The sequence below is a fragment of the Carcharodon carcharias genome, chromosome X (assembly GCF_017639515.1).
Source record: "Carcharodon carcharias isolate sCarCar2 chromosome X, sCarCar2.pri, whole genome shotgun sequence".
NCBI lineage: Eukaryota > Metazoa > Chordata > Chondrichthyes > Lamniformes > Lamnidae > Carcharodon > Carcharodon carcharias.
The window spans coordinates 1,417,039-1,442,917 of NC_054507.1; the positions used below are offsets into that span (position 1 = coordinate 1,417,039).

At 44.1% G+C, this 25,879-nt stretch overlaps 1 protein-coding gene across 7 annotated transcripts in view; it reads left to right on the forward strand.

Moving 5' to 3' along the window:
• The window catches only part of LOC121273296 (R3H domain-containing protein 2), a 289,299-nt gene that overhangs the window by 138,611 nt on the left and 124,809 nt on the right, over nt 1–25,879 (forward strand). For all 7 annotated transcript variants that reach the window (XM_041180375.1, XM_041180377.1, XM_041180380.1 and 4 more), the window contains 3 exons: nt 17,713–17,772; nt 21,359–21,499; nt 25,551–25,659. In XM_041180375.1, coding sequence (XP_041036309.1) covers nt 17,713–17,772; nt 21,359–21,499; nt 25,551–25,659 — 310 coding nt within the window. The remainder of the gene's footprint in view (nt 1–17,712; nt 17,773–21,358; nt 21,500–25,550; nt 25,660–25,879) is intronic.

Consider the following 25,879-nt stretch of genomic DNA (forward strand, 5'->3'; position numbering starts at 1 on the left):
ACAGGATAAAGGGCTGATCATTTCGGATCAAATTGAAAAGACACTGTACAAATTGGCAAAGGGTAGTGGTAGGTCAGAAGATTGGACAGATTTTAAGAACCAGCAAAGAATGACTAAAATAATAGGGAGAAGGTCAGGTATGACAGAAAGCTAGCTAGTAATATAATAACAGATAGTAAGAGGCTCTACAAGTATTTAAATAAAAAAAGAGAAACTAAAGCGAATATTGATCCTCTAGAGAAAGAATCTAGGGAAGTGCTAATGGAAAACAAGGAAATGGCAGAGGCATTGAACAGGTATTTTGTGTCATAAAAGCATAAACTGCGGAAGCTGGAAATCTGAAACAAAAACAAAAATTGCTGGAAAAACTCAGCAGGTCTGACAACATCTTTGGAGAGGAAGACAGAGTTAACGTTTCGAGTCCCTGTGACTCGATGTTCTGATGAAGAGTCATACGCACTCAAAACGTTAACTCTGTCTTCCTCTCCTCAGATGCTGTCAGACCTGCTGAAGTATTTTGTCTGTTTTGACTGTAGAGGACTTTGTGAACCTCCCAAAGATAGTTGAACATCAAAAGTTAAAGGGAGGGAGAAACTTAAAACAATCACTATTGCCAGGGAAAAGGTACTGGGAAAACCTTTGGACCTAAAAGCTGACAAATCCCCAGGACCAGATGGGCTGCATCCAAGGGCCTTACAAGAAGCAGCTGCAGAGATAGTAGATGCATTGGTTATAATCTTCCAAAATCCCTTGGATTCTGGACAGGTTTCAGCGGTTTAGAAAATAGCTAATGTAACATGTTTATTCAGGAAGGAAGGGAGACAGAAAGCAGGAAACTACAGGCCAGTTAGCCTAACATCTGTCATAGGGAAACTGCTAGAATCCATTCTTAAGGAGGTTATAGCAGGATATTTAGAAAATCATAATGGGAGCAGGCAGACATGGCTTTGTGAAAAGGAAATTATGTTTAACTAATTTATTGGAGTTCTTTGAGGTAGTAACAAGCAAGGTGGATAAAGGGGAACTTGTGAATGTGGCGCACTTGGATTTCCAAAAGGCATTTGACGAAGTGCCACACAGAATGAGAACTCATGGTACAGAGAGTAACATATTAGCCTGGATAAAGGATTAGTTAGCTAACAGGAAGTAGAGTGTAGGGATAAAGGGGTCTTTTTTGGGTTGGCAAGCTGCAACTGGTAGAGTGTCACAGGGATCAGTGCTGGGGCCTCAACTATTTACAATGTATATCAATGATTTGGATGAAGGTACCAAAGGTACAGTAGCTAAATTTGCTGATGGCACCAAGTGTGGTAGGAAAGTAAGTTGTCAAGAGGAGGTAGAGAGCCTACAAAGGGATATAGACAGGTTAAGTGATTGGGCAAAATTTGGCAGCTGGGGTATAATGTGGGAAACATGAACTTGTCCACTTTGGCAGGAAGAATAGAAAAGCAATGTATTATTTAAATGACGAGAGGTTGCAGAACTCGGTGATACAGAGGGATCTAGGTGTCTTTGTACCTGGATCACAAAAAGTTAGTATGCAGCTATAGCAAATAATTCGGAAGGTAAATGGGATGTTGGTGTTTGCTGTGAGAGGAATGGAGTATAAAAGTAAGGAAGCTTTGCCACTGTTGTACAGTATCTTGGTGGACCCACATCTGGAGCACTGCATACAGTTTTCATCTCATTTTGAAAAAGGATGTATTGGGTTGGAAGCAGTTCAGAGAAGATTCATGTGACTCATTCCTGGGATGAAAGGGTTATCCTATGAGGAAAGATTGAGCAGGTTGGGCCAATGCCCGTTGGAGTTTAGAAGAATGAGAGGTGATCTTATTGAAACATAAGATTCTGAGGGGATTTGATAGGGTAGATACCAGGAAGATGTTTCCACTTGTGGGAGAGACTAGAACTAGGGACACAGTTTAAAAATAAATATTAAGGCTGAGATGAGGAGAATTATTTGCTCTTGGGATGGTTGTCTTGGGGCTCTTGGGATGGTTGTCTTGGGGAATTATTTTCCCCAGAGGTCATTGAATTCGCTCAAGGCTGATCTAGACAGACTTTTGGTAGATTAAGGAGTCAAGGGTTATAGGGGGGCAGACAGGAAAGTGGAGTTGAGACCACAATCAGATCAACCTTGATCTTACTGAATGGCAGAGCCTGCTCGAAGGGTCGAATAGCCTAATCCTGCTCCTAAGTCCTGGTTTCTTATGACTGAGTTGAGGAGAAATTTCTTCATTCAGTGGGTTGTGAGTCTTTGGAATTCTCTACCCCAGAGGATTGTGGATGCTCTATCGTTGAAATATTTAAGGCTGAGATGGACAGACTTTTGGTCTCTCAGGGAACCAAGGGATATGTGGAGCAGGTGGGAAAGTGGAGTTGAAGCTGAAGATCAGCCATGGTTGTATTGAATAGTGGAATAGGCCAAATTGGCTGTATGGCTGAGACCTGTTCCTGTTTCTTATGTAACACCACCGAATCCATTGTGCTAGCTCAGCCTCGGCCACCAACTAATGGGAAAGATATAGAGAAGCAAATTTGTCAGGAAATTACAGAAATGGGGAACTTTACACCATTACTATCCCAGACTGTGTTAGGATAATTAATGAGCAAAGAGGGGCAAGAGTTTCCAAAGCGTATCCAGGAAAACTTTTCTAGATCGGTATGTTTTCACTCCAACATTGCTGGATTTGGTTCTGGGGAATGAGGTGGGCCAAGTTGATCAAGTGCCAGTTGGGGATCATTTAGGGGATAGTGAACATAGGGTCTAGGTTAGCTATGGAAAAGGACAAGGAGAAATCCAGAGTAAGTATACTTAATTGGGGGAGGACCAATTTCATTGTGTTGAGATCAGATATAGCCCTGGTAAGTTGAAATCAAAGATCGACAGGCAAAACTGTAATTGAACAATGGGTTGCCTTTAATGCGGAGATGGATCGGTATAGTTGAGATACGTTCCCAAGAGCGTGAAAGGTAGGACAAACAAATCCTGAGATCTTTGGATGTCAAGAAAGATGGAGAGTAAGATGAAGCAGAAAAAGGGTGCATATAACAGATATCAGGTTGATGATACAAGTCAGCAGCAGGCTGAAAATTGAGAAGTGAAAAAATAAGTAGGAGGCAAGGAGAGTATAAGAGACTGGCAACTAACATAAAAGAGCATCCAAAGATCTTCTGTAGGCATATAAATTGTAAACGAGTAGGACGTGGACGTGGGGCCGATTAGATTGATGTGTGTACATGGACTTCCAAATGGCGTTTGATAAAGTGCCACATAATGGGCTTGTCAGCAAAGTCAAAGCCATGGAATAAAAGGGTCAGTGGCGGAATGGATACAAAATTGGCTGAGTGACAGGAAACAGCAGTGGTGAATGATTGTTTTTCGGACTGAGGATGGTATATAGGGGGGTTCTCCAGGAGTTAGTATTAGGACCCCTGCTCGTCTTGATATATATTAGTGACCTAGATTTTGGTTTAAAGGGCACAATTTCAAAATTTGTGGATGACCCAAAACCTGGAAGTAATGTGAACTTTGAGGGGAGCAATGATAGACATCAAGAGGAGGTAGACAGGTTGGTGGAATGCGTGGATAAGTGGCAGATGAAATTTAATGCAGAAATGATACACGAAGGAAAAGGATAGTGCCTGAAATCCAGGCCTGGGCCGATAGACAAGTGGGCTGACTGTCTTGCCAAGCGACTGGAAAATATGGATGAACCACTCCCTTTCTTCTCAGCCAATCAAGGTGGATGCCAGTGATTACTTTTTTTATTTGTTCATTGGATGAGAGTATCACTGGCAAGGCCAGTGTTTGTTGCTGATCCCTAGTTGCCCTTGAGAAGGTGGTGGTGAGCTGCTTTCTTGAACTGCTGCAGTCCATGTGGTGTAGGTACACCCACAGTGCTGTTAGGGAGGGAGTTCCAGGATTTTGATCCAGTGACAGTGAAGGAACGGCAATATATTTCCAAATCAGGATGGTGTTCCCATATATCTGCTGCCCTTGTCCTTCCAGGCGATAGAGGGCACAGGTTGGAAGGAATTGCTGCAGTGCATCTTGGAGAATTGTGCACACTGCTGCCATTGTGTGCCTGTGATGGAGGGAGTGAATGTTTAATATCGTGGATAGGATGCCAATCAAATGGGCTGCTTTGTCCTGGATCGGTTGTGTTTCTTGAGTGTTGTGGAGCTTGATATCATGTGGAGTGAATCAAATTGACTGAAGACTGGCATCTGTGATGCAGGGGACCTTGGGAGGAGACCAAGAAGGATCATCCACTCAGCACTTCTGGCTGAAGATTATTGCAAATGCTTAAGCCTTGCCTTTTGCACCAGTGTGCTGGGCACCCCACCATCATTGAGGATGGGGATATTTGTGGAGCCTCCTCCTCCAGTGAGTTGTTTAATTGTCCTCCACCATTCACAACTGGATGTGGGATTGCTTTGCTATGTCTATCGCATTCTGCTTTTGCTGTTTAGCATGCATGTAGTCCTGTGTTGTAGCTTCACCATGTTGATATCTCATTTTTTGGTATGTCTGCATGGTGCTGCTCCTGGCATGCTCTCCCGCGCTCCTTTATTGATCCAGGGTCAGTCCCTTGGCTTGACAGTAATGGTCAAGTGAAGGATATACCAGTGATGCACCGGAGTATGGACCCTGGAATTTCAGTTCCTGGCAAACTTTCCTTTTTAAAATGAACTTGAGCAACATCAGCAACAAGGAACAAAAGAATTGACAGAATATATTACAGTTTATGCCCTATTTAGTGCCATGGATTAGATGGCATATCCATCAATATTTCGTAACCGCATCTTTCTAAGAGCTGTTGACACTGGTTTGACCCGGTGTTTTGGGCCTTAGCCCTACGTTGTCATGTTCCTTCTCTTTGAACCTTGTTGACTTCCTGCCTGATAGAGTTCTTGTACTCAGCTGTTGCAGAGTATCCTGGTTTTCAATCTGTTGTTTTAGTTATACAGACCCTTTCCTACTATAAAGGGTAAATTATTGTCATGCATTTGACTTCTTGGCTGACTTGTTTTATCTTATGACTCTGGGGCACAATCAGTAATCCAGATGCAAGTTACACTCGAAATTGCACTAGTTTTCAGAAGTGTGTATTTTTATTTTGCTCCAATTTCTGCTCAAAATCATTTGCATGTCGCCAATTGTAAAATTTTCCCGAAACCAGCACAATCAGTCAGTGATTTTTTTTCTTCGTTTTTTTTTTGTATTAAAAAATATTCCTCGATATAGTTAAGAGTGGGAACCTGGTGCAGTTTGATTAATGTAGTTTGATCAAAATGCTTATTTTTTGTGATAAACCCATTTTCAGAGTTCCTGGTCCAGCACCTGCAAGCAATCCAATTTTGCGTAACTAAAAACCACTTTGGAAAAGCTCTGTAGAATGATTTACTGGTTACGTTGTGTTTGGTAGTCAGTTTCTTAGTCTACTAAGAGCCACAAATGGGTACAATTAGCAGACATTTGCCATGGTGATTAATTGAATTTGAGACTGTTGGCAGGGCCAACTTCAATCATGAAACTTTCAAGCTAGTACAGAAGGTTGCGGAAGCTTGATTTCTGCTGCATGTAACATGTATGTGAAATTCCTAGATCTTTTGTGCTGGTTTGGCTGCTGTTGGATGAACTGGGAGGAAAAAAACATCACAACCTAGCAGAACTTTCAGGCCTGATTTTTAGTTGTAGTAGCTGCATCTTACTCAAAAACACATTAAATGTTGTCAAATGTTCTCTGACAGACTGAGTTACAGACTGCTTCAGCTGGGCAACATCTATCAGAATGATACACCATTCCCCACAATTTATTTGAGTCGTATTTCACTGAACATAGCCCCCTGCTCCAAGTCTAGTGTTACAATTATGAGGTTTATAACATTATGTTTTGGGACTGTACCTTTAACTTAGGGTAAAATGAAAGGGGTCGTGTGACCTGTTCTGAAGTCTGCCTAACAACGGGTCTAGGTGACATGGCTGTTAAAGATTAAAGGGAGGCCTGGGTTGTTTTGCTGGAAAGAAGGTATGAAGTGTCCGCACTTGGACACATTGGCAGCAGCATATGTGTTTACATTGGTTAGACTGTTAGTCTCCAAAGTCCCAGGAAGGTGTTGAGAATGTTGGGTTGTAAACAGTTATATTTTAAACTGTCCATTTATTTCCATGATAAAAGAGAGTTGGATACTCAAGAATAGCTAATCAACATTTCTACCTGGATACAAGGCCCATGTGATTCATGATGCTCTCGAGATGGGATTTGAAAAGGGAAGGGTTTCTAATATATCCCTGAAGCACTCAGACGCAGGCATCTGCCAGGATCTGGGAAAGAGAGAGGGTGAGAAGCAAGAGGCTGAAAGTCTCTGGTTCACTGCGCAGGAATGCAGGTGGGAGCTTATGCTTGGATTGAAAAGACCAAATTTGTGAGGATTCAAAACAAGGCTGGAAGATTTGGCTAGCTTGCGCTAGAGGGAGAATCGCCAGGAAAAACCTCACTTTGAAAGACATTTCTGGGGTTGAAAGTTATCAGGCTAGGAAAGGAAAGGGACAGAATGAAATCCTCGGGAGCTAAGAATCACTTTGGACTGGGCCTAGGAAATTCAAATGGCTACTTAAGGGACACCATAAAGTATATGATGTGGATTTTATGGTTGTTATGCGGATGTGCTTTTTAAAAAAATATACAATTTCTAATTTTTTCTTTTCCTGCCTGGATTTTTTAAAAAACACTGAAATCCTCTAAAGACAATGGTGACTGCCAGATGGCTACAACATACAGCTTGCATTCCGCCAAGTGGGATGGAAAAGACCCTCAACCCCTGGGGATTGTGAGAGACCCCCAACCCCTGGGGATTGTGAGAGACCCCATCCCCCTTTGGCTTTACACTACCCTGAAACTTTGCAAAAATGTCTGAGTTAAGACATCAAAATGCAAGTACCTGTTCTGAAACAATGACTGCAGCAGACTTGGACTCATGGAATTTCTCTGGAATATACAGCCAGCAGGGCACTTTAAGAATCTGTTTACCAAGGAGGAGAGAGATGAAGAACGCTGTAATGAAACAAGATGCCCAAACTGTTTACTCTCGCTCATTGACTTGCTATCTCGCTCGCTCTCTCACTCTCGGAAGTACTGTGCCCGGATTTGCAAAGTAACCATCTTGCAAAGAGAAATCTAGTGCAAGCTGAGATCTCTTGGGAATAAAACGTGGAAATCTGCTCCGTACAACTATACCCAGGAAGACAACTGAACAAAATGGCCACAGCGTGGAATTACCACACTCAGACCAGCCAAAGAAAACTAACCATAAGCTCCTTTGTTTTCTGTTCTTCACAAGCTGTAAAAAAAAAAAAATCCTTAAGCTATCCTCTTCTGCCGTCTGTACTAGTGTGTGTGTTTGTGTGGGCCCAGGCGAATGTGTGTGTTTGAATGGAGGTTACGAATTACCTAGTTTTTTATTAAATTTGGGAAATAGTTTTAATAAATTCATCCTGTTCTTTGTTTAACCTAAGGAAACCTGTCTGACTAATTCTTTACAATCTGAAAGCGTAAATAGTGAGACTCCTGCAGTATCGGGAAAGCACATACTCTCTAAATTGATAACAAAACCCTGTCATGGTCAGACCTGAAGAGGGAGAATAGGGGAGTCATTTTTACTTCTCCTCACATGGTCATAACAGAGGCTTGGGGGCTCATCTGGGATTGATCCTGCAGATGTGCGAGAGAATTGATGTGGGGAAAGAAAATTGTTCCCTAGAAGCAATTACAAAAATAAAATGCTATGCAGGTTTTCTTGGGTTTACAATAGTAAAAAGTGCTAAAATGTCCACATTCGAAGTCAGTACCTTTCCAGAACAGATGGATATAACTTCTGATAATTCAGAAATTCTGTCCCTCGAGGAGTTGAAAAGTGTAGCTTTGAAGTTGGCGTCAGAGTTTTGCCCAAAAGGCAGGAAACCTGAAATTTTAAAACTCGTGGCCAGATAATTGGATGGTGAACCTGGAGAAATTACAACAGACAGCCTAGCTTTAGGGAAATTACAGCAAGAATAGAGATGCTAGAGTTAGAATTCCAAGCTCAGGAAAGAGAGAAGGGAAAGGAAGAGAGAACAAGCTTTCCAACCAGAACAGCAAGAACGGGAGATAGGGACACATGAACTGCATTGGGACAGGTCCCCTGCACCCGCTGAAGGCACTCCTAGCTCAGGTCTGAGTACTGAGTTATTCAGGTTTGCCTATTTAATCCCTAAGTTTGTTGAGGAAGTGGTGGAAGTCTCCTTCATCTCTTTTGAGAGCGTAGGTCAGCAAGTAACGTGGCTAGTGGAAAGCTGGACGCTGCTGCTGCAAAGTAAGCTATCAGGCAAGGCTCACAAAGTTTACTCCCTGTTGCCTGATGAGGGTTCGTCAAACTATGAAGTGGCAAAGAAGGCTGTTTTAAGTGCGTACGAACTGGTGCCGGAAGCGTACCATCAGAAATTCCGTACCCTCCAAAAACAGCAGGACCAGACAATCCCTAAATTTGAATGGCTATGATCGGTGGATGCGAGCACTTAAGGTCGAGGTCACGTATGAAAACCTTTAAAAAAAAATACTCCTTGAAGAGTTCAAATATTCACTCCTCTGTCTATAAAAACACACAGAGGAACAGACAGTGGCAAGGGCCAAGCAGGTAGTGACCCTGGCTGATGATTGAGCCTGTCCACAAGTCCACACCCCAAAGGAAACCCTTTCCTAATCACCCCCAACAACCTGAAAAGGACAGGAGGTGGGAGAGTGATAGGAAGCCGAGCACCCATGGGAGAGAAGAGACGGCTGAAAACACAGGGACCCCTCCTCAGACCAGGAAGGATGGTCCTGAGAAAAGGAGTGAGGCTCGAAAGCTTATGTGTTTCAATTTACAGAAGGCAGGGCACCTTTGTGATTGTTGGAGGTTATGGGTCAAGCCTGTAGAATTTATTGGGGCACATAAGCCCTGTGCAGAAATAGGGAGTCAGGCAGAGAGCATAGCAGACCAGGCTGTGGTACTGACCGCAGCAACAGTCCCTGTAAATGCACTCCTGTGAATGCGAGCGAGTTTAGCAAAGCTTCTGAGAGTTACAAAGATTTTGTGTCAGAAGGAAAGGTATTCCCATTTCCATAGGAACCAGCCAGAATGCAGAACAGGCCAAAGTGCTGATAAAGGATATCAAGGGAGAGTACATGCCCATACTTTCCTACAGGAAGCACAAGGAGTATGACCTTATTTCAGGAACGGTGACTGTGGGAGCTGTCCCTGTGGACAGGGTCGACCTGTTCCTCAGCAGTGACCTGGTGGGATCAAAAGTGGTAGCATCCCCAGTGGCTTTAGAGAAGCCAAGTGAGGTCAGGGAGATAGAGCAGCTGCAGGGCAAAATCCCTAGCATTTTTCCTGACTGCGTAGTATCCTGCGGTTTGGGCAACCTGTGCTAATTCTTTGAAGCACCGGGTTGGCTTGCTGAGCCGCAACCAAAGAAGACCTACTCATTACATGCTTAGGGTCTTCTAAACTTCTGAAAAAGGTTTTGGATAACCAGGCGGCAGGGTCACTGGTTGCAGTGCTGGTTTGGCCTCCTCTGACTGAGGGCTTTGATTGGTGGATGCGAGTGCCTGTGGTCGAGGCTTGGAGGAGCATTGTTTCTCACAGGCTTTCACACACAACCTTTGAGAAATAATGCTCAAGAATTCACTCCCTCTTCCTTTAAAAACCCATGCAGAGGAGCAGAAAGTGGCAGGGACCAGGCAGGCAGCGAGATCAGGGCTTAAATTTCATGTCCAGAATTTTCCAGGAAGTCATGGGTAACCTGGGCATAACCCAGCTGAAGTCCTCAGCACACTAGCCACAGTCACAAAGAGCTTTAGAGCAGTACCATCAGACCCTAAAAACAATGATCAGGGCATACTGTCACGAGTACCCCCATGACTGGGATAAAGGACGGGGTTTTCTTCTGTTCGCTGCCAGGAACTCAGCCAATGAGTCCACCATGTTTACCCCTTTTGAATTAGTTTATGGACACCAAGTGAGAGGTCCCCTGAAACAAATTGGGGAGAAATGTTTAGAACAGAACGAAGAGGTCTCCACGTTACACTATATTTCCGTGTTCCGTCAGCAGTTCACAAGAGCCAGTGATGTGATTAAGTAGCACCTAAGAACCTCCAAACAGCTATGACAAAGCAGGCAGACAGACATGCCAAGGCCCAAATCTTTCAGCCAGGAGACTATGTGCTAGTGCTCCTACCGATACAAGGTGAACCTCTGAAAGCCCAGTTTAGTGACCCGAACAAGGTAGCAGAGAGAATTTGGGAGGTAAACTATTTAATCGACACCCCAGACTGTAGGAAAAAAGCAGAGGCTGTGTCATGTCAACGTGTTAAAACAGTACCACAGGCGGGAAGGGGACAAGCAGGTAACTTTCAAATAGCGAGAAAACTGGAGGTTGGAAGGGACAGTGAGGATAAATTAGAGGCAGGTTTGAGCGAGGCCCAAATTGAACCCCCTACCGTCCGGTTAGCAAACTCGGATATTTTAGAGGAATTAGACACCGTATTACCCATTTAAATATGGAAGTGACCTGACAAGGCTGCTCACTGTGTTTAACAGCATCCGTAGAGACAGATCACTTTGGCTCAACATGATGTGGATGTGGGAGAGACCCCTCCCATTCAGCAGAATCCCTACTGTCTAGGTTCGGAGAAACTGACCCATGCCTGGGACGAGATCAAATATATGCTGGAGCACAAACTAATTCAGCCCAGTAACAGCAGTTGGAGCTCCCCAGTTGTGCTCGTGCCTAAGTTGGATGGCTCCACAAGGCGCTGCATTGATTACCAAAAGATTAATGGAGTAACCAGAGCTGACTCCTATCCGATCCTCCACCTGGAAGACTGCAAAGACAGTATGTAATGCAGCTTATGTCACTAAGATACATTTATGAAAGGGATACTGGCAAGTACCTTTGACCATCCAAGCGAAGGAGATCTCTGCCTTTGTAACTCCAGATGGGTTATTCCAGAGTCGAGTCATGTCATTTGGACTCAGAAATGCCCCAGCCACCTTCTAAAGGCTGAAGAATAGTGGCCAGCCTACTCAACTGTGCAGTGTACCTAGATGACCTAGTAGTATGCAGTGACACCTGATGAAAATAAAACAGAAAATTCCTAGGGATATGTGTTTTCTACCACAAGTTTGCCCTAACTTCAGTACTATGGCTGTCTCCCTAATAGACCTATTATCGGAAAAAGCAATGGTAGTGTGGACAGAGATGCCGAAAAAATTTTGAGAAACTGAAAGCCATTCTAGCAAACAAACCAGTGTTAACAGCTCCAGACTTCAACAAAATACTTGAAGTAGCCATTGATGTTAGTGATAAAAACAAAAACAAAAAAACTGCGGATGCTGGAAATCCAAAACAAAAACAGAATTACCTGGAAAAACTCAGCAGGTCTGGCAGCATCGGTGGAGAAGAAAAGAGTTGACGTTTCGAGTCCTCATGACCCTTCGACAGAACTTGAGTTCGAGTCCAAGAAAGAGTTGAAATATCAGCTGGTTTAAGGTGTGTGTGTGGGGGGCGGAGAGATAGAGAGAGAGGTGGAGGGGGGGGAGCGGGGTGTGGTTGTAGGGACAAACAAGCAGTGATAGTAGTTCTGTCGAAGGGTCATGAGGACTCGAAACGTCAACTCTTCTTCTCCGCCGATGCTGCCAGACCTGCTGAGTTTCTCCAGGTAATTCTATTTTTGTTTTGGATTTCCAGCATCCGCAGTTTTTTTGTTTTTATATCAGTGATAGAAGCAGATCATCAAAAGATGTCAACGACAATAGTACAATAGAACACACAAGTGTTAAAGTTGGTGATATTATCTAAACGAATGTGCTAATTAAGAATGGATGGTAGGGCACTCAAGGTATAGCTCTAGTGGGGTTTTTTTTTTAATAATGGAAATAGGTGGGAAAAGGAAAATCTTTATAATTTATTGGAAAAAAAAGGAAGGGGGAAACAGAAAGGGGGTGGGGATGGGAGAGGGAGCTCACAACCTAAAGTTGTTGAATTCAATATTCAGTCCGGAAGGCTGTAAAGTGCCTTGTCGGAAGATGAGGTGTTGTTCCTCCAGTTTGCGTTGGGCTTCACTGGAACAATGCAGCAAGCCAAGGACAAACATGTGGGCAAGAGAGCAGGGTGGAGTGTTAAAATGGCAAGCGACAGGGAGGTTTGGGTCATTCTTGCGGACAGACCGCAGGTGTTCTGCAAAGTGGTCACCCAGTTTACGTTTGGTCTCTCCAATGTAGAGGAGACCACATTGGGAGCAACGAATGCAGTAGACTAAGTTGGGGGAAATGCAAGTGAAATGCTGCTTCACTTGAAAGGAGTGTTTGGGTCCTTGGACGGTGAGGAGAGAGGAAGTGAAGGGGAAGGTGTTGCATCTTTTGCGTGGGCATGGGGTGGTGCCATAGGAGGGGGTTGAGGAGTAGGGGGTGATGGAGGAGTGGACCAGGGTGTCCCGGAGGGAGCGATCCCTACGGAATGCCGATAAGGGGGGTGAAGGGAAGATGTGTTTGGTGGTGGCATCATGCTGGAGTTGGCGGAAATGGCGGAGGATGATCCTTTGAATGCGGAGGCTGGTGGGGTGATAAGTGAGGAGAAGGGGGACCCTATCATGTTTCTGGGAGGGAGGAGAAGGCGTGAGGGCGGATGCGCGGGAGATGGGCCGGACACGCTTGAGGGCCCTGTCAACGACCGTGGGTGGAAAACCTCGGTTAAGGAAGAAGGAGGACATGTCAGAGGAACTGTTTTTGAATGTAGCATCATCGGAACAGATGCAACGGAGGCGAAGGAACTGAGAGAATGGGATGGAGTCCTTACAGGAAGCGGGGTGTGAGGAGCTGTAGTCGAGATAGCTGTGGGAGTCGGTGGGTTTGTAATGGATATTGGTGGACAGTCTATCACCAGAGATTGAGACAGAGAGGTCAAGGAAGGGAAGGGAAGTGTCAGAGATGGACCACGTGAAAATGATGGAGGGGTGGAGATTGGAAGCAAAATTAATAAATTTTTCCAAGTCCCGACGAGAGCATGCAGCGGCACCGAAGTAATCATCGATGTACCGGAGAAAGAGTTGTGGAAGGGGGCCAGATTAGGACTGCAACAAGGAATGTTCCACATACCCCATAAAGAGACAGGCATAGCTGGGGCCCATGCGGGTACCCATAGCCACACCTTTTATTTGGAGGAAGTGAGAGGAGTTGAAGGAGAAATTGTTCAGCGTGAGAACAAGTTCAGCCAGACGGAGGAGAGTAGTGGTGGATGGGGATTGTTCGGGCCTCTGTTCGAGGAAGAAGCTAATGGCCCTCAGACCATCCTGGTGGGGGATGGAGGTGTAGAGGGATTGGACGTCCATGGTGAAGAGGAAGCGGTTGGGGCCAGGGAACTGGAAATTGTTGATGTGACGTAAGGTGTCAGAGGAATCACGGATGTAGGTGGGAAGGGACTGGACAAGGGGAGAGAGAAGGGAGTCAAGATAACGAGAAATGAGTTCTTTGGGGCAGGAGCAAGCTGAGACGATCGGTCTACTGGGGCAGTTCTGTTTGTGGATTTTGGGTACGAGATAGAAGCGGGCCGTCCGAGGTTGGGCGACTATCAGGTTGGAAGCTGTGGAAGGGAGATTCCCAGAGGAGATGAGGTCAGTGACAGTCCTGGAAACAATGGCTTGATGTTCAGTGGTGGGGTCATGGTCCAGGGAGAGGTAGGAGGAAGTGTCTGCGAGTTGACGCTCAGCCTCCACGAGGTAGAGGTCAGTGTGCCAGACAACAACAGCTCCACCCTTGTCAGCGGGTTTGATGACAATGTCAGGGTTGGACCTGAGAGAATGGAGTGCTCATTTCTCGTTATCTTGACTCCCTTCTCTCTCCCCTTGTCCAGTCCCTTCCCACCTACATCTGTGATTCCTCTGACACCTTACGTCACATCAACAATTTCCAGTTCCCTGGCCCCAACCGCTTCCTCTTCACCATGGACGTCCAATCCCACTACACCTCCATCCCCCACCAGGATGGTCTGAGGGCCCTTAGCTTCTTCCTCGAACAGAGGCCCGAACAATCCCCATCCACCACTACTCTCCTCCGTCTGGCTGAACTTGTTCTCACGCTGAACAATTTCTCCTTCAACTCCTCTCACTTCCTCCAAATAAAAGGTGTGGCTATGGGTACCCGCATGGGCCCCAGCTATGCCTGTCTCTTTATGGGGTATGTGGAACATTCCTTGTTGCAGTCCTACTCCGGCCCCCTTCCACAACTCTTTCTCCGGTACATCGAAGATTACTTCGGTGCTGCTTCATGCTCTCGTCGGGACTTGGAAAAATTTATTAATTTTGCTTCCAATCTCCACCCCTCCATCATTTTCACGTGGTCCATCTCTGACACTTCCCTTCCCTTCCTTGACCTCTCTGTCTCAATCTCTGGTGATAGACTGTCCACCAATATCCATTACAAACCCACCGACTCCCACAGCTATCTCGACTACAGCTCCTCACACCCCGCTTCCTGTAAGGACTCCATCCCATTCTCTCAGTTCCTTCGCCTCCGTCGCATCTGTTCCGATGATGCTACATTCAAAAACAGTTCCTCTGACATGTCCTCCTTCTTCCTTAACCGAGGTTTTCCACCCACGGTCGTTGACAGGGCCCTCAAGCGTGTCCGGCCCATCTCCCGCGCATCCGCCCTCACGCCTTCTCCTCCCACCCAGAAACATGATAGGGTCCCCCTTCTCCTCACTTATCACCCCACCAGCCTCCGCATTCAAAGGATCATCCTCCGCTATTTCCGCCAACTCCAGCATGATGCCACCACCAAACACATCTTCCCTTCACCCCCCGCTATCGGCATTCCGTAGGGATTGCTCCCTCCGGGACACCCTGGTCCACTCCTCCATCACCCCCTACTCCTCAACCCCCTCCTATGGCACCACCCCATGCCCACGCAAACGATGCAACACCTTCCCCTTCACTTCCTCTCTCCTCACCGTCCAAGGACCCAAACACTCCTTTCAAGTGAAGCAGCATTTCACTTGCATTTCCCCCAACTTAGTCTACTACATTTGTTGCTCCCAATGTTGTCTCCTCTACATTGGAGAGACCAAACGTAAACTGGGTGACCACTTTGCAGAACACCTGCGGTCTGTCCGCAAGAATGACCCAAACCTCCCTGTCGCTTGCCATTTTAACACTCCACCCTGCTCTCTTGCCCACATGTCTGTCCTTGGCTTGCTGCATTGTTCCAGTGAAGCCCAACGCAAACTGGAGGAACAACACCTCATCTTCCGACTAGGCACTTTACAGCCTTCCGGACTGAATATTGAATTCAACAACTTTAGGTTGTGAGCTCCCTCTCCCATCCCCACCCCCTTTCTGTTTCCCCCTTCCTTTTTTTTTCCAATAAATTATAAAGATTTTCCTTTTCCCACCTATTTCCATTATTTTAAAAAAAAACCCCCACTAGAGCTATACCTTGAGTGCCCTACCATCCATTCTTAATTAGCACATTCGTTTAGATAATATCACCAACTCTAACTTTAACACCTATGTGTTCTATTGTACTATTGTCGTTGACATCTTTTGATGATCTGCTTCTATCACTGCTTGTTTGTCCCTACAACCACACCCCCCCCCCCACCTCTCTCTCTCTCTATCTCTTCGCCCCCCACACACACACCTTAAACCAGCTTATATTTCAACTCTTTCTTGGACTCGAACTCAAGTTCTGTCGAAGGGTCATGAGGACTCGAAACGTCAACTCTTTTCTTCTCCGCTGATGCTGCCAGAGCTGCTGAGTTTTTCCAGGTAATTCTGTTGATGTTAGTGACCTCAGTGTAGTGGTTGCCGTACTCCAGGAGGATAAATCAGGTATAAAGAGGCAAATCGAGTATTTTTCCAAGAAATTGAACAAACACCAGAAACACGCTATTCCGCCTTGGAGAAAGAAACCTTAAGATTATTACTGGCTCTCAAGCACATTGGGATATATGTCCAAAATGCCTGCACAGACCACAGTCGATGCGGATCGCAATCACTTGACCTTTGTGGAAAAATTCAAAATCAAATTGTGAGACTTTCATTGGGAGTGTGTTCCTCCAACCATATCATTAAAAAAAAATTACCCATGTTGCAGGATAAAATGTGGTCATGGATGCTCTGTCCAGAGTTTAACCCCCACATAGGAACAACAACCAAACCTCAACAGAACCACCAAAGTTGAAAGGAAGTTGTGAGGGTGTGGATGAATATGTATGTATGGATTCTGCTTACTTTTTTCATTTTTATTTGTATTTTTTCCCAGTCTTATCATAAAATGAGAGTGAACCTCATTTCATTCCACATGGTGCGGAAGTGTTATGAGGATGTGCTTTTTTTTTTCAAGGTACAATTTCTTTTTTTTCCTTTTCCTGGCTGGATTGCTTTTATTAAAAAAAATAACTGAAACCCTCTGAAGACAATAGAGACTGCTCAGACATCTATACTATACAGCTTGCATTCCACCAAGTGGGGTGAAGAGAAAAGACACTCAATTTCCTGGGGAGCATGAAAGACCCCATCTCCTTGTTGGCTTTACACTATCCTGAAACTTTGCAATTGTTTCTGAGATGAGACATCAAAACGCAATTACTTGTTCTAAAACAATAACTGCAAGAGACATGGACCGGTAGAATTTCTCCGGAATGTACAGCCAGCAGGGTACTTTAAGAGTTTGTTTACCAAGCAGGGAGAGATAAAAGAATGCTGGACTGAAACAGGCCACAAAAGCTGTTTTTTCACATTCGCGGTTGCAAAGAGAAACCTGCTCTTAGGAATAAAACGTTGAAATCTGCTCCATACAACTCCTCCCAGGAAGACAACTGAACAAAATGGCTACAATGTGGAATCACTGCATTGAGACCAGCCAAAGATCAGTTAACCATACACTCCTTTGTTTTCACGAACTGTTAAAAAAAAAAATTCTTAAGCTATCCACCTCTTCTGGCATCTGTATATATATATGTGTGTGTGTGTGTGTGTGTGTGTGTGTGTGTGTGTGTGTGTGTGTGTGTGTGTGTGTGTGTGTGTGTGTGTGTGTGTGTGTGTGTGTGTGTGTGTGTGTGTGTGTGTGTGTGTGTGAGATGTGTGAATGGTGGCTATGATTTACCTAGGTTTTTTTTAAATTCGGGAAATAATTTCAATAAATTCATCCTGTTCTTTGTTTAGCCTAAGAAAACCTGTCTGACTAATTCTTTACAATCTGAAAGCATAGGTAGTGGGACTCCTGCAGTATTGGGAATGCACATACTCTAAATCGATAACAAAAATGGTCAGACCTGAAGAGGGAGAATAGGGGAGTCATTTTTACCTCTCCTCATGTGGCTGTAACATTGTGTTAAAAGTAAAAGGGGGAATTTCTGTTCTGTTTAAAGAATAAGTTGCCTACAGCAATAGTTTAGTCAGCAGTGCTTTTAGTCTCTTTGTCACAGCAAAAGTCTTAAAACGTGAAATTTTGTCACATCAACCTTTCAGCTATCAATCAACTGCAAGTTGAATTTTTAAAAAAAGTTAACAGTTTCTGCAAAGATCATAACACTAGGAAATCGTACTAGTTACTTCCTGTGCACATTTCTCAATTTTGCTGCATTAAATATGTATTACTGTGTAAATCGATTATTGTGCCTTCCAGGGACAGGATGATGCTGCTAAAATTAGAACAAGAAATTCTGGACTTTATCAGTGATAACAAGTAAGTAAATTATTGCTGCCTGTGTTGACACAAATAGTATTGTGTGAGATGACCAGTGTGCCAGTGAAAGCATGCTTGAACATTTAATCAAGTTTTGTTCAGATAATGTTGCATATTGGAGGATATTTCATATGTGAATAACCTATTTAAAGTTAATTTTGATTAATTTTGCCTTCAGAGCTAAACATGCTTTGAAAAGTGCAGATTTCTGTTTTCTGTTTCCTAATAATGGGGTTATTTTGGTGAAAGGGTGAAAACTGGAACTAAATACGTGCTGTGCTAATAAGACATGCCTGTTTGAAAGTCTGGTTTTTGCATGTAAATCTGATTACTAGAATTCCAATGTGCCTGGAGGTGCTAAAACAGCCATCGAGCGCTGATTAGACAAAATTTTCATGGAGCATTGTATGGGGGCTCTGTGCATCCACTTCCGCTGAAGTGGTGGAGTGTGCCGGCTGACCCTTCAGTTTGACATGTTTCAGAATGGCCCGTGACCCAAGTGAGAGGGCGCAGAAGTTCTCTGATCAGGTCTAGGTGGAGGAAGCCTAGAGGAGGAATGTCCAGTACCCACAGGAGTTAAAGAGCCTGCTCACCCTCTTGTCTCCTCCCATCCCTCCTGCAGACCAAGGGGGATCCCTAGCAAGATGCCCATGACCAAGCATTCCCTTTTTTCTGGTGACTCCTATAAGGTGCCCAATAAGGTAGAGAAGCACAACACTCACTGTTTTCGGTGAAGTCCTCAGAGAATTTACAGATTCAATTCTGTAGCATTGAAGTCACAGAGTCATAGAGTTATACAGCACGTAAGCAGGCCCTTCAGCCCATCGTGTCCATTCTAATCCCATTTTCCTGTTTCCCCCACTCACTCTCTCTCCCCCGCCCCCCCCCCCCACACCTCATAGCCCTGTATGCTATGGCATTTCAAGTGCTAAATACTTCTTAAATGTTGGTGAGAGACTGTTTTCTCCAGACTATAGAATAAAAGTTTGACTTTCCCCGTTTCGAATACATCTCCCTTACCGGTGCTGAAGGACCTGTCCTCTGTTTAGCCCCAGTTAAGATTGCAGATCCAAGTTGCGCCGCTCCATTACATGTTCCTCAAGTCACTTCTCTCCGTCTTGAAGCTGTCTGCTTGCCATCCCCTTACGACTAGTTTTCTGTTTTGCCTGGTGCTGAGTGGCATTTCTTTCTGACTCAACTTAAAATGGGGATAGGTTGTAAAAGAACCTCTGTGAATCTGACATCATGTCATCAGGTGGTTTTACATAGGGGCAGCATGTGGATGAGAAATAGGTGGGGGCTGAAGATAGACCCTTGGTCAGACTCCAGAGCGATGGGGGTGGGAAGAATAACCATTGCAGGAGATTCTCTGGTTACAACTGAAGAGGCAAAAGTGGGCCAAGCAATAGCAGTCCGACTCACTGGGCAACAGAGAAGAGTTGGAGGAGGGTGGTAGTGTGGTCGGGCATGTCAAAGGCTGCAGAAAGGTTGCTTCTTTCTCCACAAATGTTGCCTGACCTGAGTGTTTCCAGCTTTTTCTGAACATATATCAGATTTGAAGCATTCACGGTATTTTGCCATTGTATTTGAAGATCTTTTGACCGTCCCAGAAAGTCTCCAGGGCGTATTTCAAAAGTCTTCTTCAAACCTCCTTCAGCAAATGATCCAATCACAATGAGCTTTATGCCTGCAAGATGAAAAATTGTGCACACAGAAATTAGTCTGTTTAGTCATTGATTTGAATCTGAGATTTTGATGCTTTGCACTTAGGCCCTGACTTTTTCCTGCTTCAAAATTTTGGACAATTTAAGTTGTCATAAAGTAAAGTGTAAAATTGAGATTTACAAACTGTAAGCAGAACAAAATGATGCAAGAACTGATGGTCTTGGGGTATTATTTTCTCTTAATCAACATTAAAGCTATAACCTGGCAAATAAGTAAGCACTAAGCATGATATGCTCTGGCGAGTGGAATAAGAAATTGCAAGGAAAGAAAAAGGATTCAAATTTATATAGCATCTTATCCCAAAGCTCCTGAGAGCCAATCAATTATTTTTCAAGTGCAGTCACTGTTGTTATATAGACAATATGGCAGCCAATTTATGCCATTCAGTATGATCACAGCTTATCCTCTATCTCAACGCCATACACCCACATTCTCCCCATACTTCTTGACTCCTTTAGAGTCCAGAAATCTATCTATTTCCTTCCTAAATATATTCAGCGTCTTGGCCTCCACAGCCTCCTGTGGTAGAGAATTCCACAGGTTCACCACCCTCTGAATGAAGAAATTTCTCCTGATCTCAGTCCTAAACAGCCTACCCTGTATCCTGAGACTGTGACCCCTTGTTCTAGATGCCCCAGCCAGAGGAAACATCATCCCTGGATCCACTTTGTCCAGCCCTGTCAGAATTTTATACATTTCAATGAGATCCCCTCTCATTCTTCTAAACTCCAGTGAATACAAACCCAGTCGAATCAATCTCTCCTCATACAGTAATCCTGCCATCCCAGGAATCAGTCTGGTGAACCTTCACTGCACTCCCCCTATGGCAAGCATATCCTTTCTTAGGTAAGGAGACCAAAACTGCACACAGTACTCCAGATGTGGTCTCACCAAGGCCCTGTACAGCTGCAGTAAGATATCCTTGCTCCTGTACTCAAGTCCTCTCACAATGAAGGTCAACATACCATTTACCTTAACTGCTTGCTGCACCTGTATGCTTGCTTTCGGTGATTGGTGTACAAGGACACCCAGGTCCCTTTGTCCATCAACATTTCCCAATCTCTCACCATTTAAATAATACTTTGCCATTCTGTTTCTCCTACCAAAGTGGATAACCTCACACTTATCCACATTATACAGCATCTGCCATGTATTTGCCCACTCACTCAACCTGTCTAAATTGCCTTGAAGCCTCTTAACATCCTCCTCACCACTCACATTCTCACCTAGTTTTGTGTCATCAGCAAACTTGGGAATATTACATTTGGTTCCCTCATCCAAATCATTGATATGTATTGTGAATAGCTGGGACCCAAGCACTGATTCCTGTGGTACCCCCCTAGTCACCGCCTGCCACTCTGGAAAAAGACCCATTTATCTGCTCTCTGTTTCCTGTCTGCTAATCAATTCTCAATCCATGCCAATATATTACCCCCAATCCTATGCACTTTGACTTTGCACACCAACCTCTTACGTGGGACTTTATCAAAAGGTTTCTGAAAACCCAAATACACCACATCCACTGGTTCTCCCTTATTTATTCTGGGTGAGAGAGGAATGTTGTTTAGAACAAAGGGGGAACTCCCCGCTCTTCTCGTAGTACCATGGTATTTTTAATCTCCACTTGCACAGAGCCCCATCTACATGTTATCATCCACAGAATGGCACCTCTAACAATGCAGCATCCCTTCAGTTCCCCACTGGAGGCGTGAGCCTAGATTAAACATCCAAAGTAAAGAAATAGACTTGCTCTCTCAAATTTAGTTTCCTGTCTTTATAAAATCTGTTTTATCTGAATGAGAGAGTTGTAGGTGCGGCTGCTGTACAAACATTTTATTTAATGGTTTTATGTTATTTTCAGTAATCAGTACAAGAAATTTCCTCAGATGACCTCGTACCACAGAATGCTCTTACACAGGGTGGCTGCATACTTTGGAATGGATCACAATGTTGACCAAACTGGAAAAGCTGTTATAATAAATAAGACAGTAAATACGCGAATGTAAGTATGGTGTAATTTGAAAACATTGAAGTCCATTTTTGTATGCTTTTTTTTTGTGAAATCCCCACTGGTGTGATTTGACTCTAAACTGACTATCTCTAAAGCCCCTTTTTGTTGACCTGGTAATATTAACGCAATCTCCACCACTTAGAACCATTGAAAAGTTACAGCACAGAAGGAGGCCATTCGACCCATCTTATCCATGCCAGCCTGAGGACACCTAGGCGCCCTTTCTAATCCCACCTTCCTGCACCCGGCCCATAGCCTTGCAGCTTACAGCACTTTAGGTGCAGATCCAGGTACTTTTTAAAAGAGTTTAAAGTTTCTGCCTCTACCACCAACTTGGGCAGCGAATTCCAGACACCCACTACCCTCTGTGTAAAAATGTTCTTCCTCATGACCCCCCTACACCTTCTGCCACTTATCTTGAATCTATGTCCCCTGGTTCTAGAATTCTCTACCAAGGGAAACAATTTTATCCTGTCCACTCTATCTATTCCCCTCATAATTTTGTACACCTCAATCAAGTCACCTCTCAGCCTTCTTTGTTCTAAGGAAAATAACCCCAACCTATCCAATCTCTCCTCGTAGCTACACTTTTTTAACCCTGGCAACATTCTTGTAAACCCCCAATACCTTGTCACTCCCTATATTAATTTGCTTAAGAACCTCGCAGTTCCTCTCCCCGAGTTCGATACCTTCATCCTCATTCTCTTGGGTGAAGACGGTTATGAACTATTCATTCAACACTCTAGCAATGTCCTCTGGTTCGACCCATAGATTGCCCCCTTGGTCTCTAATGGGCCCTGCTCTTTTCCTGGTTATCCTCTTCCCATTGATATACTTATAGAACATCTTCTACTTTTACCAGCCAGAGCTTTCTCATATCCCTTCTTTGCTCTCCTAATTGCTTTCTTAAGCTCCACCCTACACTTTCTGTCCTCCACTAATGTCTCTGCTGATTTGCTTCCCTTGTACATACTAAAAGCCTCTCTTTTCCTTCTCATCATAACCTGAATATCCCTGGCCATCCATGGTTCTCTGGGCTTGTTACTTCTTCCTATCACCCTAGAGGGAACATGTTGAGCCTGTACCCTCCCCATTTCCTTTCTGAACACCCCCCCACTGCTCCTCTGTAGATTTCCCCACAAGTACTGTTCCCAGTCTACCTTGGTCAGATCCTGCCTTATTTTACTAAAATCCCCTCTCCTGCAATCCAAAACATTTTTTTTGCAACTTGTCTATTTCTTTGTCCATAACAAGCTTAAATTGTACCATGTTGTGATCGCTATCACTAAAATGCTCCCCCATCACCACCACCTCAGCCACCTGTCCGGCTTCATTCCCCAGAATTAGGTCCAGCACTGCGCCGTCCCTTGTTGGTCCCTCTACATATTGACCTAAGAAGTTCTCCTGTACACATTTCAAGAAATCCACTCCATCCAAGCCCTTAACACTATGTCTATCCCAATTAATGTTGGGCAAGTTGAAATCACCTAATATAATTACCCTGTTGTTATTATTTTTACACACCTCCACAAATTGTGCACATATTTGCTCCTCAATTTCCTGCTCACTATCTGGAGGTCTATAATAAATACCCAACAACGTGGCTGCCCCTTTTTTATTCCTAAGCTCTACCCACAAAGCTTCATTCGATGCACCCTCCAAGATATCATCTTTCCTTACTGCAGTAACTGACTCCTTAACTAATAATGCAAAGCCTCCTCCTCTTTTACCCCCTCCTTTGTCTCACCTGAAGATTCTGTATCCTGGAATGTTGAGCTGCCAATCCTGCCCTTCCCTCAACCATGTCTCAGTGATGACTACTATATCACAATTCCACATGTCAATCCTCACCCTTAACTCATTTGTTTTACCTGTAATACTCCTGGCATTAAAATAGAGGCCATCCAGCCTTGCCTTACTCCCTTGAAACTTAATGCAGCTGTAATCCCTCTGACTTGATTGTTTTACTGTAGTATGATGTGTCCCTATTTTGCTAACATTCTGTGACCCTCCCCCTGCCGAATTAGTTTAAACTCCTCCCAAAAGCACTAGCAAAACCGCATGCAAGGATGTTAGTCCCGCTCTGGTTCAGATGTAGACTTAAAGCATTCATATTTAAAACGGGCAGTTGCTTTAATGGCCAAAGGGCAATGCCCATTATTGGTTAGCCATTTACATTGTCAGTTTCAAGGTTGCACTGCTTACAGGGGTTTTTTATTAACTCCACTTATTTTGGGGGCAGGAATAGCTGTGCTGTGCACCTCATTACAGTTTTACTTGCATTAAATTCACCTCTGTATCCAGTGCTTTCTTCCCGTTTCACCTGTTTTGGACTGGTGCACATGCTGCATTCTGATCTTCTTGCCCAATTCACATTTTCACAAGTTTTGTTATTGTTGGTCAGTGGCACTGGTGTTTTTCTGCAAGAGTATTTCAAATTTCTATCCTTGCAACCTTCATTAGCTTGGCTGTGATGTGAAAAGATTGCATCATACAAATAGAGACCCCTGATGGAATATTAATGGGTGGTATAATGCCTGAAGAAAGTTTAGTTTCTCAGTCTCCTCTAATGAGCCACCTGGAGGTCCCCAATTTCCAGATCCTTCAATGAGAGCAGAATAGATTTTGGCGAAACGCATTTGTGTCTGATGGTAACTGGGTATGTCCAGATAAAAAGTGTGGCAATCTCAACTTTGCAAGAATGACAGACATTTAGAAATTGGGGAGCTGTGATTGACTTGTTACAAGAAAAGAGAAAGAAAATAAACTTTCTTCAGGCCTTATACTGGCCATCATGTATGCAAGAACCAACTCGCTGTAAACACTCAGAAGCTGTATTCCAACCATCAGCCTGTCTTGGTTAATGCTGACCTATCACAAAGACAGAGGCTCTGCCCACTCCACCAGGTTTCATTTGGAAATGCTTTAACAATATAACCAGACTTCTCTCGGTTGTGTGGTTGATTTCCCTCCAAACTTTAGCCCTTATTTTCTAATAATAGGATTGAGGATGCCGCTCCTCTATGGCAGCCAGCCGTAGGCAGTTGAATGCATTTTTTGCTCAATGGCACCTAGACAGTGCAACTCAATACTATTGCTTGTGAACTTGGACAAGTAGGGACTTCTCTTAAAGGTGATGCACTGATATTTCCCCCCCCCCAATATATTGAGGGTGCTACCCCTCTCTTCTCCATCCAGGGCATTCTTTAATGAGAATTAAAATGTATGCTGAACAAAGGAGGAGATATTGGGATGGGTGGCTAAAGGCTTGGTCAAGGAGGTGGGTTTTAAAGAGCCACTTTAAAAAAACGAGGAAAGGAGTGCGGAGGGGCATGGGGAGGGAATTCCAGTGTTTGAGGCTTAGTCAGCTGAAGTCACTCTTGCCAATGGTGGATTGAAAAGGTGGAGGTGGGAGGCATGGGGTATGCATCAAGCTAGAATCTGAGGAACAGAAAGTTTCGGGGGATGGTGAGGAGGTTGTGGGATTGGAGGAAATTAGAGAAGGCCATGAAAGGATTTAAATGCAAGAATGAACATTTGAATTATAGACTTTGAGGGAGCTAGGAACCAGTTTACAGCAGTGAGGGCAAAGGTGATATGTGAGTGGAACTTGGTGTGGATTAGGAGATGCAAAATAGAATTTTGAATGAGCCAAAGTTTAGAGAAGGTAAAGGATTGGAGGCTGGCCAGGGGAACAATAGAATAGGTGAATTTGAATATAATAAAGGCATGTATGAGGACTCCACTGGTAGATGGGCTTAATTAGGATGGAGACAGGTAACGCTAGGCAGTGGAGGTTGGTGGTCTTTGTAATGGGAACAGGAGTAGGTCATTCATACTCTTGAGCCTGTTGCAGCTAGTATGGGTTGGAAACCTGACTTGAGATCAAGTAAGGCAAACAGTCTAGTTTAACCTGAAACAATGGCTCGGGTGGGGGAATAGAATCAGTAATGAGGGTAGCAAATTTGTGGTTTGATCTTCCTAGTGTTTAACTAAAAGTTGATAGTTTCTAATTTAAGGTTTTTCTTTCCCACCACCATAGACCAGAGCAGAGGTTTTCAGATCATATAAAAGATGAGAAGAGTATGGATTTTCAAAAGAGATTTATCTTGAAAAGAGATGACACGAGTCTAGACAAGGATGACAACCAGGTGAGATCACATGTTGTGTGTCGTTAATTTACAGTAAAGCAAAACTAAACTCACGCTTCTATCCTTGTGAGATGGCAGTGCTGTTTGTTTGCTTCACCAATCTCTCTTTTTTGTATCTTGGATGTGATTATGGAGAGCTTCTGACCTTTCTGTTTAAGGGGATACATCTATGAAAGAATAAATGGGGAGGGAGATGCAAGTTACCATGGCATGCTTGAGC